General features: G+C 52.7%; 1 protein-coding gene across 4 annotated transcripts in view; it reads left to right on the plus strand.

Annotated features, from left to right (window-relative positions):
* LOC146808607 (NACHT, LRR and PYD domains-containing protein 3-like) overlaps window positions 1-15847 on the plus strand; it is an 800827-nt gene that overhangs the window by 177671 nt on the left and 607309 nt on the right. For all 4 annotated transcript variants that reach the window (XM_085623632.1, XM_085623634.1, XM_085623635.1 and 1 more), the window contains exon 4: window positions 255-296. In XM_085623632.1, coding sequence (XP_085479758.1) covers window positions 255-296 — 42 coding nt within the window. The remainder of the gene's footprint in view (window positions 1-254; window positions 297-15847) is intronic.

A 15847-nucleotide genomic window follows, 5' to 3' on the forward strand; every position in this document is an offset into this window, starting at 1 on the left:
GGGTCTCCAGTTCCACATAAGAGAGAAACCTAGAAGTAAAAGAAGAAATTGAAGGCTGATCAAGTACCTTACAGGAAAAGAAGATACAACATACGAATATTTAAAGTCTAAATCATTCAGGACAAAGATATTCTGACAAAATACCTATTACAGCTACCAAGACTCACCTCTAAACTATTGGCCTGTTGTATGATATATGTGGTGTACTACCTTGATAAATGTGTACAACGGATTTTCACTTTTCTATTTTTCAGACTACAATAATAAAGGCAAACTGTATGGATCAGATGTGGAAGGTAAGATATATAAATAAATAAATTCCACTTTCTTTGTATTCCTAATGAGCCAGGAGAAAGAATTGACTTTTTTTGTAAATGATTGAGTGTCCTAAACCATCCCGTTAGCTGCCGGGCTATTGTAATTTTCTGGTAAAGAAGATTCTGTGCGCCCAACTGCCAGCTCAATGACCCACCCTTCGCACTATTTACCACCATCTGTTTATACAACATGTGACCACCAGGTCATGTGACCGCGTGGGCTCGATTCTTCTCCTCCCAACTCACGATTCAAGAAGTGGCAAGCTCAAAAGAAAGAATGGAGAGATGGGTAGAGTGGGTAGAAGTAGCAGAGCAGGGTTAGGGTGGGCAGGCTGAAGGGAAAGAGGCCAGAACTGGGCAGGGGTGAAGGGAACACTGGAGGTAAGAGGGCAGCTGTGATTAGAGAAAACGGAAAGAAGATAAACTAGAATAAAGCGGTCAGCCTAAGAGAAATAGGGCAGAATCAAAGAAGAAACAGGCGGACTGGTGGAAAGTCAACCAGGGTAAGTGGGCAGAATGGGGCGAAGGCCTGGATTACTTACCAGTAATCTTCATTACTCCGATTCCTTATTCCTAATCCCATTACTTACTAATTGCAGTTTCCCCCCCTTTTTAAGGATATTTGAGGACCGTATTCCTCTAAAGGTTGGTCCACAGTTTATTCCTGAAGTGAATTCCATCTTTCCCAGATCACAGGAATTTGTTCTTCCCGTTGTTCCGCTAACTCTGAATCTCTTTTGGATGTGGTGAGAGCAGTTCAGATTTATTAGTCGGGATCGACTGAATTTAGAATGAATGTCTCCCTTTTTGCTAATTTCAGCCAGGTCAACAGATGGAAACACTTCTCTTTCCATGTTATCTTGTTGGATTAAGGAGGTAATCTCTTTTTCATACAGAAATGCTCATGTTGAGCGACCTGGTTCCTTTCAGGGATCTTCCGCCAGGGGGACGGCTCCTCTAGGCTGAGGGGGTGGAGACCCCTCCTCTGTTTGTGCTGCAGCAGCCTGGCCCCTCATTCCACTGTTGTTGATGATCACACACAGAGCTTGGCTCAGGGCTCAGCATTGGATGTGGAGCTGCCGTTCCTACATCTAAACCTAGATAGAGCTGATATTCCCTGGTCTGGCAGATTCAGGCATGTTCTGAAGCATTAAAATTGTTGTTGCATGAATTCCCTCAACTCTTATCTGGTAGGCTTTGGTATTCCTGTAATTAGTAAGGAATGGAAGAAGGAACAGACAAGGTCATGCCTGGATTACTTACTGGTAATCTCCATTACTCTGATTCCTTATTCCTCGTCCCAATACCTATGTTCCCTCCCTCCTTTCCTCCCTCTTTTTTATTTGGGAGTCTTTATAGAGGCTTGTTAAATCAGGATGAGTGGTAAGTCTGTCCCCCTTTTAAAGTGGGAGGAAGTTATTTAACAAAAAGACAGGACAAGAAAGAGGTGGTGGGTAGGGGTGACCTTGGTGAGTTTCTCTCACCATAATAGCAACTAGTAAGGAATGGGATGAGGAATGGATGAGTGTGGACAGAGAACAGAATCGTGGTAACGAGGGGCGCATTCTCTCTGTTACTTACCCGTAATCTTCATTACTCCGAGTCATTGTCTTCCTCGCCACAGTCCTGAAGTTGTGTGCACCTCATGACTCTTGCACAGCATTCACCTGTAAAAATATAAAAAACTGTTACTATAATACCCACACTAAAATTGCCCCCACAGGAAGTGCGGTGAATCTGGGGACTTATAGGTGCAGCCAAGACAGAACACTTCCTGCATTACACAAACGTAAGGAGTACCACCATTTTTCCCCCAACCTCAGGGAAGAAGGGCGCTAATGCAGGACTGTGGACAAAGAAGGCTAGACTTGAAGTAATGCAGTTTACCGGTAAGTAACCGAGTCACTACCTACCTCGTCCATCTTCCTCACCACAGTCCTTACGTCATGAGCGCACACCCAAGTCAAAATGAAAAAATTGAGAGACAGAAAGAATGATCAGGGTCTGAGACACAAAGATAATCTTCTACTTTTGTGTAAATTTCAATTGTTTGCTCTTCACAATGGTTTTACTAGTGGCATTTTTACAAGTGCAGACTCTCCGCACATAAAAAGGACTATCTTTGTATGTAGGTATAAGTTCACTTTTGTGACTCAGGCCCCCTGTATTTATTCCAAACATCAAGATAAAAAAACTACACATATAAACATATTCCACTGCCGAAAGCACACCTGAACCAAAGGAAGTGGAGCAATCTTCACCCAATCGTAATTTGTAAGGGGAAATGTGAGTATGGTGGGCAGATCAAGCGGCTGCTGTGCTAATATCTTTGAGCGAAGCCCCCTTAAAAGCTGCTCATGAGGAAGAGACCACCCTAGTGGAACGTCCCTGACCCTGAGAAGGAAGGGAGAGACCCGCCCATTGGTAAGCCAAAGCAGTCGCTGTTTTAATCCACCTGCTAAGCCTGGAAACATTGCGTTTATGACCCTTAGACCCCATCCCAAGAGTGAGAACCAAATAATCCACTTTCAGAAATGAGGCCGTGCTTTGCAAATTGATCGTAGGATCCCTAACCAGATCCAAGGAATGCAAAGTAAGCTCTTTCTCTGAGATTGGTAGGAAAGAAAGAGGGGAGAACTAAGTCCTGAGATAGACGAAAAGAGGAAGAAACCTTAAGGAGAAAGGTAGGGTTAGGTCCCACCACAACCTAATTGAGAAAGAAATGTAAATACGAGCCATGGCAAAGAAGAGCCCCAGTTTCCCCCAATCTATGACCTAAAGTAATGGTGACAAGAAAGAAAACTTTCAGAGTCAAATATAGAAAAAAAGATGCTGAGGGAAGGGACTCAAAATAAGATATTTGTAAAGCAGAGAGCACCAATGGGAGATCCCATGAAGTAACTGGGGAATGAACCACAGGCCTTCTGAGATGAAAACTCTTAAAACACCAGCTAGCAAAAGGGTCAAAAAGTGACAACGAAGGGCCCCGAACAGCCTTGATTGCTGCCCACTGACTCCTCAGAGTGGTCACAGCTAAGCCTAATACACATCAATTTCTTTGCGTTTCGAGTACCTTACGCCCCTCACAGGGCACAGGGATGGACCCATTATCAGCAGATCACTTCCTACAATTAGACCAATGTCTCTCATAGACCTTGAGCGTACCTTTTTTAAAAATTTTATTTATTAAACTTTCTGATAGTCTCACTGTTAGAAAAGGTAGACGGACCGGGAGGGTCGGCCGGGGTCAGGAGGAGAGGTCTCCGGGGAGAGCCGTCTCCAGCGATCGTACAGACAAGTAACTTCCCCCCCACAGACAGATATCACACACGGATAAGGTTCAGTGGTCTTTATAAGCACTTATTTAAGGTACGGTTAAATGGTACAAGGAGGTCTGGACTCAGGGGTCCCCTCGATTAGAGTCTCGCAAGGTAGGGAAGGGGGTAGCGGGACAGTCTATTTACCAATCAGGTAGTTCGGATGAGATGATGATGAGCTCACAATCCTCGAGCTTGGTGGTTAGGTGGTATGGGCCGCGGCAGCGCCAGCAGGTCCCGGTGTGGATGGTCGATACAACGGGCCGCAGCAGCGCCAGCCGGTCCCCGGAAGATATACGGTCCGCGGCAGCGCCAGCAGGTCCCGGTGAGGATGGTCGTTACAACGGGCCGCGGCAGCGCCAGCAGGTCCCAGGAAGATGACTGTTGCAGAAGGCCGCGGCAGCGCCAGCAGGTCCCGGTGAGGATGGTCGTTACAACGGGCCGCGGCAGCGCCAGCAGGTCCCAGGAAGATGAATGTTGCAGAAGGCCGCGGCAGCGCCAGCAGGCAGGACGATGGTTCACAAGAGCGGGCTACGGCAGCGCCAGTAGACCGTCAGGGTTGAGTTCACTCGGTGTCTCTCGACTCCAGGATACAACTGCCTTCCTGCTCCGGAGCTGCTTCAGTTATAGGGCTGGTGCCCTTTGATGTCCGGACCCTCGCACTTGGAGGTCGGAGGGTCCGGGATGAAGGTGTCCAGACACCCAGCAGGGGGTGGAGCCAGTGCCTGGGGGAGCTGGGGGCGATCGGCACCTGGCGGGGGAGAGCCCTTGACACTTCGGTCTCCCATTGACCTGCCAAGTGGTCCGCTCACCTCCTGGGTGGATGGTGGTGCCGGGATGTCGGGGCCGGCCAGGCCCGGGGTTAGGGTCGAGGGGAGGCCATGCGGCCGCGTGGTGCAGGGCCCAAGATGGCGGCTTGACCCGGCCGGGAAAGCCGGTGGGGCTGGACCCCGTGATGAGTAGGGGTCCGAGGGCAGAGGGTCCGTCGGGAGACGGAGTACAGGTGCTTGTCGCGGGGATATGCCAGGTGGGCCGGAGTTCGGGCCCTGTCGAGCGGGGAGGGAGCGAGCCGTCTGTGAGGCCTGTCCAACATGCGTCCCCCCCAGCTGAAGGCGGGGAGAGTCACCCATCTCCTTGGGGACTCTCTTCGTCGAGGCGGAAAAAGCGGGACAGGCCATCCGCGTTGGCGTGGTCTTGGCCTGGTCGGTGCTCCACGGTGAAGTCCATTCCCTGCAGGGAAATGGACCAGCGCAAGAGTTTTGGGTTCTCCCCCCGCATCTGCATCAGCCATTGCAGGGGTCGATGGTCGGTTTGTACCCGGAAGTGGGTACCGAAGAGATAGGGTCGGAGCTTTTTGAGGGCCCACACTACTGCAAATGCCTCCCTCTCGATGGTGCTCCAACGCTGTTCTCGGGCCAGGAGACGTCGACTGATGAAGGCCACCGGCTGGTCATGACCTTCGGGGTTCAGCTGAGAGAGGACGGCTCCGATGCCGTGGTCGGAGGCGTCGGTCTGCACCACAAATTCCCGACTGTAATCGGGGGCCTGGAGCACCGGGGCGGTGCACAGGGCGGCCTTCAGCTCCTCGAAGGCCGCTTGACACTCAGGAGTCCAGTTGACCCGCTTCGGCTGGTTCTTGGATGTGAGACCCGTGAGGGGCCCCACGATGCTGCCGTAGTCCTTCACGAACCGCCGGTAGTAGCTGGTGAGCCCCAAGAAGGCTCGGACCTCGGTCTGGGTGACGGGGGGCTGCCAGGACTGGATGGCAGCAATCTTAAGTTGTAGTGGGGCCACCAGCCCGCTCCCCACTTGGTGCCCAAGGTAGGTCACAGACCCTTGGCCAATCTGGCACTTGCCGGCCTTAATGGTGAGGCCGGCCCGCTGGAGGGCTTGTAGGACCTCTTGGAGGTGACGGAGGTGGTCGGACCAGTGGCGGCTGTATACAGCGATATCGTCCAGGTAGGCAGCGCTGAATTCTCCAAGCCCCGCCAAGACCTGGTTCACAAGGCGTTGGAACGTGGCGGGGGCATTCTTCATGCCAAAGGGCATGACCTTAAATTGATAGTGGCCATCGGGGGTAGAGAAGGCTGACCGTTCCTGAGCCCTGGGTGTGAGGCCGATCTGCCAGTAGCCCGCCGTTAGGTCGAAGATACTAAGGTAGCGGGCGGCCCCCAGCCGGTCGATCAGCTCGTCTGCTCGGGGGATGGGATGAGCGTCGGTCCGGGTGACAGCGTTCAAGCCCCGGTAGTCGACGCAGAATCTCAGTTCAGGGGCGGAGCCGGGGGCAGCGGCCTTGGGAACTAATACGACCGGACTGGCCCAGGGACTGTCCGAGGGCTCGATGACCCCGATCGTGAGCATCTTGGCCACTTCCTCCTGTATGCAGGCCCGTACCCGATCTGGTACGCGGTAGGCCCGGTGCCGGACAGGGGGACTGTCCCCGGTGTCTACGTCGTGCAAACACCAGGGGGTGACCCCGGGGGTGAGGGAGAACAGGGCAGCGAACTGCAGCAGGAGGTCCCGGCAGTCCTGGCGTTGCTCCGAAGTGAGGGCGTCAGAGAGCCGGACCCCGTCCACGGAGCCGTCCTTCTCCTGAGTCTTCGGGAGATCCGGGAGGGGCTCGGAGTCTTCTTCTGTGCCACTGTCCGTAGCCATCAAGAGGCTTAGTTCGGAGCGCACAAAGTGCGGTTTGAGCCGGTTGGTGTGGAGGACCCGAAGGGGGTTCCGGGAGGACCCCATGTCGATGAGGTAAGTGACGGGGCTTTTGCGCTCGACCACTTTGAAGGGCCCCGTCCACTTATCTTGCAGGGCACATGGTTCGGTGGGGGACATCACCCATACTTGCTGCCCAGGCTCGAATTCAACGGAGGAGGCATTGTGATCATACCACCTCTTCATGTCCTCCTGGCTGGCCTCGAGGTTCGCCTTGGCCATCTCCCTGAAGCGCCGGGTCTGGTTTCGTAAGGCCAGGATGTATTTGAAGACGTCTGGAGGGGTCGTTAGGGGGGCCATCTCCCAACCTTCCTTGACTAGGCTGAGGGGCCCTCGCACAGGGTGTCCGTATAGGAGTTCAAAGGGGCTAAAACCGAGGGACTTCTGGGGAACTTTCCGGTAGGCGAAGAGGAGGCACGGGAGCAGTACATCCCACTGGCGACGGAGAGGCTCTTCCAATCCCCCAATCATCCCTTTGAGAGTGCGGTTAAAACGCTCCACTAGTCCGTTCCCTTGGGGGTGATAGGGGGTCGTGAATCTGTAGGTGACCCCGCATTGTTGCCAGAGGGACTTCATGTATTTTGATATGAAATTCGTACCTCGGTCGCTGACGACTTCTCGGGGGAAGCCTACCCGGGAGAAGATCCCCATCAAGGCCCGGCCAACCACTGGAGCGGTCACTGTCCGTAGGGGCACCGCCTCGGGGTAGCGGGTGGCATGGTCCACTAGTACCAAGATGAACCTGTGTCCTTGTGCCGTGCGGGGGTCCAGAGGTCCCACAATGTCTATCCCCACCCTCTCGAACGGGGTGGTGACCACCGGGAAGGGTTGTAGAGGGGCCTTCAGCTTCCGGCCACTCTTCCCGCTGGCTTGGCATGTGGGGCACGATCGGCAGTGGTTCAGGACGTCATTCCTCATTTTCGGCCAGAAAAAGTGGGTCACCAGGCGACTGTACGTTTTAACCTGGCCCAGGTGTCCAGCCAGGGGGACATCGTGGGCTAGGTTGAGCAGAAAGTCTCGGAAGCGGAGCGGTACCACCAGAACTCGACCGGCCCCCAGCTCGGCGATTCTTTGCTCGCTGTAGAGCAGGTCGTTATCCCAGTAGACCCAGTGGGTTCCGGTGGTGTCCCCGGCGTTTTGGGTGCTGGCTTGTTGGCGGAGTCCCTCGAGGGAGGGACAGGTCTTTTGTTCCTGGCGGAACTGTTCTTGGGTGGGCCCCCCTTCTTGCCGCCACTGAGCCAGATCCGGAAGGTCCTGGGGTTGCGCGTCTTCTTCGGTAGTCGGGTCCGGGAGGTCGGACTTGCCGTTGTCCTCTACGGGGGCAACCGGGGGCGGAGGTGCTGGCCATTCGGTTTCTTCTGATCGGGGGGCGGCACGGGCGGCCATGGATCGGGTGGTTATGCAGGCCCAGTCCGGGAGGCCCAGCATCCCCAAGTGCTCTCTTCTCTCGACGGTGGCCCACGGGGAACTCTCGAGGTCATTCCCCAGGAGGCAGTCCACGGGGGCATCGTCCCGGACCGTCACCTTCAGTAGGCCGGAGACCCCTCCCCATTCAAACGGGACGCAGGCCATCTTACACATGCTCTCAGAGTTATCTGCCGAGCGGACGGGGCAGAGAATGTTCGGCAGGATCTGCTCGGGCTTCACCAGGTGACAGCGGACGGCCGTCACGCTGGCGCCGGTGTCACGCAAGGCCTCGGCTCTCTGTCCATTAATGGTCACCCACTGACCGTATTTTCTGGTGTTGGCGGGTAGGGGAGCCCGCGGAACCATGTCTCTTCCCCCTAAGCATGCCAGGACCATGGCGGCCGGTTCCCACCCTTGCTGGTCCGGCTCATACTCCTCGGGTCCCTCCGATGACTGCTCTTCCCCCAGGGCAGCGGCAGCTACCTGGCGGGGCTTGGGTGTTTGGTTTAGCGGGCAGTTCGGATCGTTGGCGTAGTGGCCTAGTCGCTGGCACCGGTGGCACGTGACGTTGGCTCGGTACCCAGGCCGCAACGGGGGGTTGCCCCGGCCGGCCGGAGGCGGGGTGCTGGCCACGGGTGTTGCTGGTAAGGCGTCTCTCCCTCGCCCCTGGCCCCCTCCTCCTCCCCGAGGACGGTGCTGGCCTTGGTTGCTTCTGTTCTGGTCGTGTGGCCCTTTCCGGCCCACTCGGGTGCTTTCCCACCGGTCAGCTTCGGCGGCGAGCTGCCGGGGGTCAGTCAGCTTACTGTCGAGTAGGTGCTGCCTGAGCTCGACGAAACAGTTGTTTGACAGGTGCTCCCATACCATAAGGTTGAAGAGTTGTTCGTAGGTGGTGACCTGACTTCCCTTGATCCAACCCTCGAAGGCCCGGCTGAAATAGTTCACGTATTCCACCCAAGTTGTACCTGGGATCCGGGTGCAATCTCTGAACCTCTGGCGGTACATCTCGGGCGTGAGGCCGTAGCGGGTGAGGAGGGCAGCCTTCATGTGGTCGTAGGACGACATTTGGTGATCGGGGAGCTGCAGCAGGGCATCGCGACCCTCGTTGATAAATCTCCCCCAAAGTCCGGCTCCCCAATCACTCCGGTCGATCCGGTGGGAAGTCATTGCGATCTCATAGGCTTTAAACCACTGTTGTATGTCGTCTTCTCGGACATACTCGCGGACCACATCCTTGGGGATGTGAACTTTTTTCTCCATTGGCCCCGGGGTGTGTGGTCGCTCAGGCACCCCCAGTTCCTTATTCTGTTTGCGCAGTTCTATTTCCGCCAGTCGGCGCTCGTGCTCGAGCGTTATTTTTTTCTCTTCCAGCTCTCTCTGTCTCTGCTTTTCTTCTCGTTCCTCTCGAAGCCGCATATGCTCGAGGTTGAGTTTCTGTTCAGCTAACTTGAGCTCCCCATCCATCTTGAGTCGTGCCATCTCTAATTCGTGTAGTCTGACTCTGTCTCTTTCTCGTATCTCCTCCTGTGAGAGGCCCGTTCCCCGCTCCTCGGGAGCCGTGGCGTTCCCCTCTGGTGTGATGCTGTTTTGGTCTGGTGTGACGCTGCTTTGGTCGGAGGGTCCTGCGACCCCAGTTTCTGTCCACGACTCAAGAGCGCGCTTTAGATCATCCTTGGTACTCAGGCCGGTGGTAGCAATGCCAAGTTCTATGCAAAATTGTCTCAGTTCGCGGTGGTTGTATTCTTCTAATTTCTCCATTTGGAACTTCTCGGTGGAGCTGCTATCTTTGGTCGACATCGTGCTTTGTCGTGGGGTGAGCTACTCTCTGTACGATTACGCGTTGATTCGGATCGCGCCGCTGGCCACCAATGTTAGAAAAGGTAGACGGACCGGGAGGGTCGGCCGGGGTCAGGAGGAGAGGTCTCCGGGGAGAGCCGTCTCCAGCGATCGTACAGACAAGTAACTTCCCCCCCCACAGACAGATATCACACACGGATAAGGTTCAGTGGTCTTTATAAGCACTTATTTAAGGTACGGTTAAATGGTACAAGGAGGTCTGGACTCAGGGGTCCCCTCGATTAGAGTCTCGCAAGGTAGGGAAGGGGGTAGCGGGACAGTCTATTTACCAATCAGGTAGTTCGGATGAGATGATGATGAGCTCACAATCCTCGAGCTTGGTGGTTAGGTGGTATGGGCCGCGGCAGCGCCAGCAGGTCCCGGTGTGGATGGTCGATACAACGGGCCGCGGCAGCGCCAGCCGGTCCCCGGAAGATATACGGTCCGCGGCAGCGCCAGCAGGTCCCGGTGAGGATGGTCGTTACAACGGGCCGCGGCAGCGCCAGCAGGTCCCAGGAAGATGACTGTTGCAGAAGGCCGCGGCAGCGCCAGCAGGTCCCGGTGAGGATGGTCGTTACAACGGGCCGCGGCAGCGCCAGCAGGTCCCAGGAAGATGAATGTTGCAGAAGGCAGCGCCAGCAGGCAGGACGATGGTTCACAAGAGCGGGCTACGGCAGCGCCAGTAGACCGTCAGGGTTGAGTTCACTCGGTGTCTCTCGACTCCAGGATACAACTGCCTTCCTGCTCCGGAGCTGCCTCAGTTATAGGGCTGGTGCCCTTTGATGTCCGAACCCTCGCACTTGGAGGTCGGAGGGTCCGGGATGAAGGTGTCCAGACACCCAGCAGGGGGTGGAGCCAGTGCCTGGGGGAGCTGGGGGCGATCGGCACCTGGCGGGGGAGAGCCCTTGACACTTCGGTCTCCCATTGACCTGCCAAGTGGTCCGCTCACCTCCTGGGTGGATGGTGGTGCCGGGATGTCGGGGCCGGCCAGGCCCGGGGTTAGGGTCGAGGGGAGGCCATGCGGCCGCGTGGTGCAGGGCCCAAGATGGCGGCTTGACCCGGCCGGGAAAGCCGGTGGGGCTGGACCCCGTGATGAGTAGGGGTCCGAGGGCAGAGGGTCCGTCGGGAGACGGAGTACAGGTGCTTGTCGCGGGGATATGCCAGGTGGGCCGGAGTTCGGGCCCTGTCGAGCGGGGAGGGAGCGAGCCGTCTGTGAGGCCTGTCCAACACTCACATAATAGTTGTCAGTTATAACAATCTCTGTAAGCATAGTACAATACAAATCCTTTGGATCACAGTTTCTAATAGTACACAGTTGAGTATTTTCATATCACTGTAGCATCACATTAACAGTTCAAGAGATTAAGTTAATGACCGGTCTGGAGTAAATCAGGGTGTTAGATATGCTGTAAGTGGCTCCGAAATATCCGAGGGCTGAGAAGCAGTTGGTAGTTTTTCCGCATAGACTTAAAAGTTGTCCCTGCAATAGACAGCGTCTAAGATCCAGCTTGTTAGAGTAGAAGTTTGCTTACTGTCCCAATGCATCGCTACTCGACGTTTCTTCTTTGCAGATTTCACAGGTATGTTAAGACCTAAGAGGCATAATTGTGATGTACATGGGATGAGTATACCTAGATGGTAAATCACAGTCTCCCAGTATTTTCTTATCCTATCACAATTCCATGCAAGATGTGCGAAGTCTGCCTGGTCAGTCCCACATCTCTTACAATGGGCATTGTCTCGTAACCTGTATTCATTTAATTTGGCTGGAGTGTGATAAGCTTGATGTAGATACGTGTAATGGATGATGCGGAGGTTACCATTGGGTGTGAGCAATGTAATAAGTGTGCAGCATGAAGACCAGTCATCGTCCGTCAGGGAGATGTCTAGGAATTTCTCCCAATTTTCTCGGGCCTGGAGGGTTTGTGTGCCAATTTCCGCTTGTACCAATTTGCATAGCTGCGAGATTATATTAGTGTGAGTGGGAGTTGTTATCAACGTCTGTAATGATTGTAATGTAGATGGTTCGGCTGGGTATGTGGGATACAATTCCCTGATGGCTGCCCTCAGTCTATGATAAATAAATCTGAATAGCAGTGATTGGTCGCTGATATAGGACAGGTCATCGGGAGTGATGAAAGTACCATTTGGATATAGATCACTCATTTGTGTTATACCTACTTGCTCTAGGATCATCATGCTGTTTTTCAGGTCTCGCTGAGGCAGCGCAAGCTGTCTCTTTGAGACATTTTGTAAGTGGGTTTTCAAAAGTGCTACCCACATGATTTGGCAGGCCTAAAGCTTGAGTGCACGATGGCGTGCACGTGCACAGCTGGTGCTCGCACTCCCTCCTCCCCCTCCCTTTTCGTCAGCTTTAATCAGGCTCCTCTGATGCTGGCATTCCCCCCTCCCTTCTCGCCCAGTCCTTCTTGTCACCTCGGCTTGTTTATTCGCGCGGTCGTGTCACTTTCACGGCCAATGCTTGTTTGTGATTACGGCAATGGTTCATGAGTGCAGCAGTGCTCGATGCATGTCTGTGTCCATCCCACCCCTCCCGCACCGCCACCCGCCCTCTGTGTGCCACCCCCCCTCGTTCCTTGTTATTATTGATTCCTGCTTGTGTCTTGTTTATTTTGTAAGCAGGTCACTGAAGGCATCTGCTTGTAGCTGCTGGTTGCCGCGGGGTCATGTTCGGGGTCTAGTGCTTGTTTTAAAATAATTGTCTTTCACTTGCTCTGCTTCGTGCTCCGCTATTTTCTTTTAGTCGCTCAGGTTTGTTCTTTGAAACGCACTATGTGCACGTTATTTTCTTGTGAGAATCTCACTAGTGATCACTTTGTCTTGCCACCAAAACAAACATTCTCCGCTGGCTGCATTTTTTTTTAACACACACATTCTCGTTTCATTTTTTATTAACAACGAGAAGAGCTGAGACCGAGACCCTGCCCACACCCTGTTGCCAATGTACATGAAGGAGGCGGAGGCAAGAGACTCTCGGCAGCTTTCCACTTTCACTCGCTAGCACCAGCTTCTGCTCTCCTGCCCCTCCAGCCTCATGTGCTCCAGAGCAAAAACACCGGCCAGGAAAGCAGACCAGTAATACCCCGCCCCCTACCCGAGGAAGCCCTTACTCCAGAGCACGAGCAATGAAAGCCCCCTCCCACCGAAGCTAGTCCTCTTTTCCAGGAAGTGGCAGTGGTTTGGGGCTTTTAGGGAGCGCTCTTTCCCATCCTGGGCCCTGCAGCTTCAGCTCAGGTAAGCATGGCGCACAAGGAGCCAGAGACCACATGGCTCCTCCAGCGTGGCCGGAGGAGCCATGCGCTGCATACAAACTCTGGTGGCCGCTTAATATTCATTGTCAGCAGGGGTGCAGTGTTGATCAGGAGCCGAGGGGTCGGCATGGCACCAAAACTCGATCATCGTTGTATTTTATTGTTAGCCTAGAGCTGGAGTGACTTGTTGCGCGCGCTTTCGAAGGCAACTCCTCAGTCACATACAGGTATGAGTCGTGGAAGTCAGATAGCGCCTAATTAGAGAGCAGACGTTTCAAGGCAAGTGCCATCTGAATGTCAAACTATTCTGTGTTTTTAGTCTGCTTTCTGGTGATGTTCACTACTTTCTCACAGTTTTTACATAGCCTGAACTCAACCGGAAGGATTTGGAGCGCTTTATAAAATCAGCACTTACATTATACAAGGGCACGTGAACTTTGCTTTAGGCGCGGTGCCCAGGATCACAGTGTTTTAAACCAACATCGGGACTCCAATCCAGTTCCAAAAGCGGCAGCTGTAGCCCTAACCCAGATCTCATCACCACCCTTTTCCTGTTAAGCTCTCAATGTGCACACGAGTCTCCTCCTTTCACCTGCACGCTTCACCCATCCCAAGGCACTTCATCGCCACCCGTCTTGCACAATACGGCCAGTGCAGCATCTCTCCCTATAACTTTCTGCCTTTGCACCCCATGTTCCTTCTCCCACCCGTGCCCTCATATTGATTCACCCACCTGCTCTCTGTGATCCCTCACAACCCCCACTTCCTGTTGCTCCCCCCTCCAGTGTTATTGTTTTCTTTTATTTTTCTTCAACTGGGACCGGCAAACAACATCTATTTTGAAAAAAGTGCTTCTCATCCCGTCGGTGCATGCATGCTTGGGGCTTGCTCCTGTAAAATACACAGCCGACAGCGTGTGCCTCTTCGTCCTCCTTGTTTTTTTTTTTTAAGGCAGTGCCGCACAGCATCTGGGATGCTGTTCTGCAGATCTCAAAACGTTAGCAAAGCTGATAGGGTCCAGGGGCAAGATATATTGGCTTTGCCAAGAGTTGTTTTTGTAGCGATGATGATAAACTCACCTTTTCTGACATCTGAGACAGGTCTCTATGAAATCTCGCACTCATCAGCAAATTTCGCATTGAGGCGTAAACTGAAGGTCTTTGGTGCGGCGACCACTTCTAGGTCTTCTCTGTGGGAATTTGTTTATCACACATGTTGGTGATATGAAAGAGCCTTCAGTTTCTATGTATCACGTTACAGTTGTTTTTACTACTCCCTGTGATTTGTTTGACATGTTTGTATTGGTGATAACTTGAACAGATAGCAGCAGAATGTGCAAATAGGTCGTTTAAAGCATATAATAGTTAATGAGAGGACACTAGAATTTGTTGGACGACAGATAGTCAGAACCACATAATTATACCAAAATCAATACCACATAAATATACCCCTCTTAAAACCACTCTATACATAGCAACATTCAATATAAATACACTCCACGCCACATAATTCCCATCACCATAAATGCACTCAATATCACAGTTCCACGCTACATAATTCAGCTCCACACCACATAATTCAACTCAATTCACTTACACAACACACCGCCTGCATCCATTCCACAAAATTCCACGTCATGCCACAAAATTCAGCAGCACTCAACATAATTAAACTCCACTACATATCACAACACAAAATACCAAACGACATAATTACATTCCGTAACAATCCCATTATACATAATTTCAGTACACTCAATACCATATAAATACTATCCACATAATTTCACTGCACACCATGCCACATCATTCCACTACTCAAATTCACTACACACCACACTATTCCACGCCACACAATTTTACAACTAAAAATTTCAATCCAACCCACATAATTCCATTCCACTCCCCACCACAATGTGGCTGGCATCCCGTGTGCGTCCTTTCTGGCCGGCTATATGATAACCTGCGTCAGTTTCAAAGATATGTCCGTCAATTACATAAGCTGCACTTGCCGCAGGAGACAATGTGGTTTCCAGAACAGTTGCAGTTGAGGTCCGCAGTCACTGGGATTAAACGTGTCAAGCCAAAAAATGTACCTTTGTTCCAGTATACATACAGGTCTGCGTCATTCTAAAGGGATGCTATGCAAAACCACACACAGGCTTTACATTTATATTACAGTCCACCTTCCCCGCATCCACTTTGTAATGAATTCTTCAAATGCAAGTGTGCTTTGCAGTTAAGTGCCAGAAACTTCTGTTTGCTTTCACCACTGCTTAATTTGCCCCGTTGTCCGTTGCCGGTAGTCGGTGTTTCTTTTAGTGAGATCACAGCTTCTCCTCCGCCCCCACTACCCAAGTCTACAAAACTCCCAACCACGTAACACACTAGAGTGACACCAAATTCTCCCACGAGTTCACTACGGTTCTACCAACTGATGTTTTTCTTCCAGCTAATTAAACCAGAGAGGCAGTTACGTCACTGCCTTAGGTTTCATCAGCAGAAGGCTTTCCTTTTATTATTTTTGAAAGTGTACCAGTTACTTAGACACCGCATTGTTTTGTGTTTTTTTCCAACATATTGGTGTATAGATCTGTGCCAACGCGCAGTTTCCGTTAACAGTATATGTTGTTACATAGATTGCATAATGCTGTATTGCCATTGGTGTGGCCTCGCAGCAATCCCATAGTTCTAGACTAACAACTGCTTGATAAAATGCATGTTATGTCTGGATTGTGCTGACTAAAACATAATTCTGCAATGTTGGAGCCGGCCTCGCCGCGTGGTCCTGTTCCCCCTCGCCAAGCCGCACGAGGTCCCCTGCACCTCGGGGCTCCTCCATTTTGGATTGTACGTGACTATGCGCACCAGCCTACATGACCCCGCTCAACCTGGCCTCGGCCCGAGCAAGCCCCGACATCAAGGCACCAACAACTGGCCAGGGGGTACCACGTGAACACTTCCCCACTCCCGGCGGAGGGCAGTATCGA

Source organism: Triturus cristatus, chromosome 8 (assembly GCF_964204655.1).
Source record: "Triturus cristatus chromosome 8, aTriCri1.1, whole genome shotgun sequence".
NCBI classification, from domain to species: domain Eukaryota; kingdom Metazoa; phylum Chordata; class Amphibia; order Caudata; family Salamandridae; genus Triturus; species Triturus cristatus.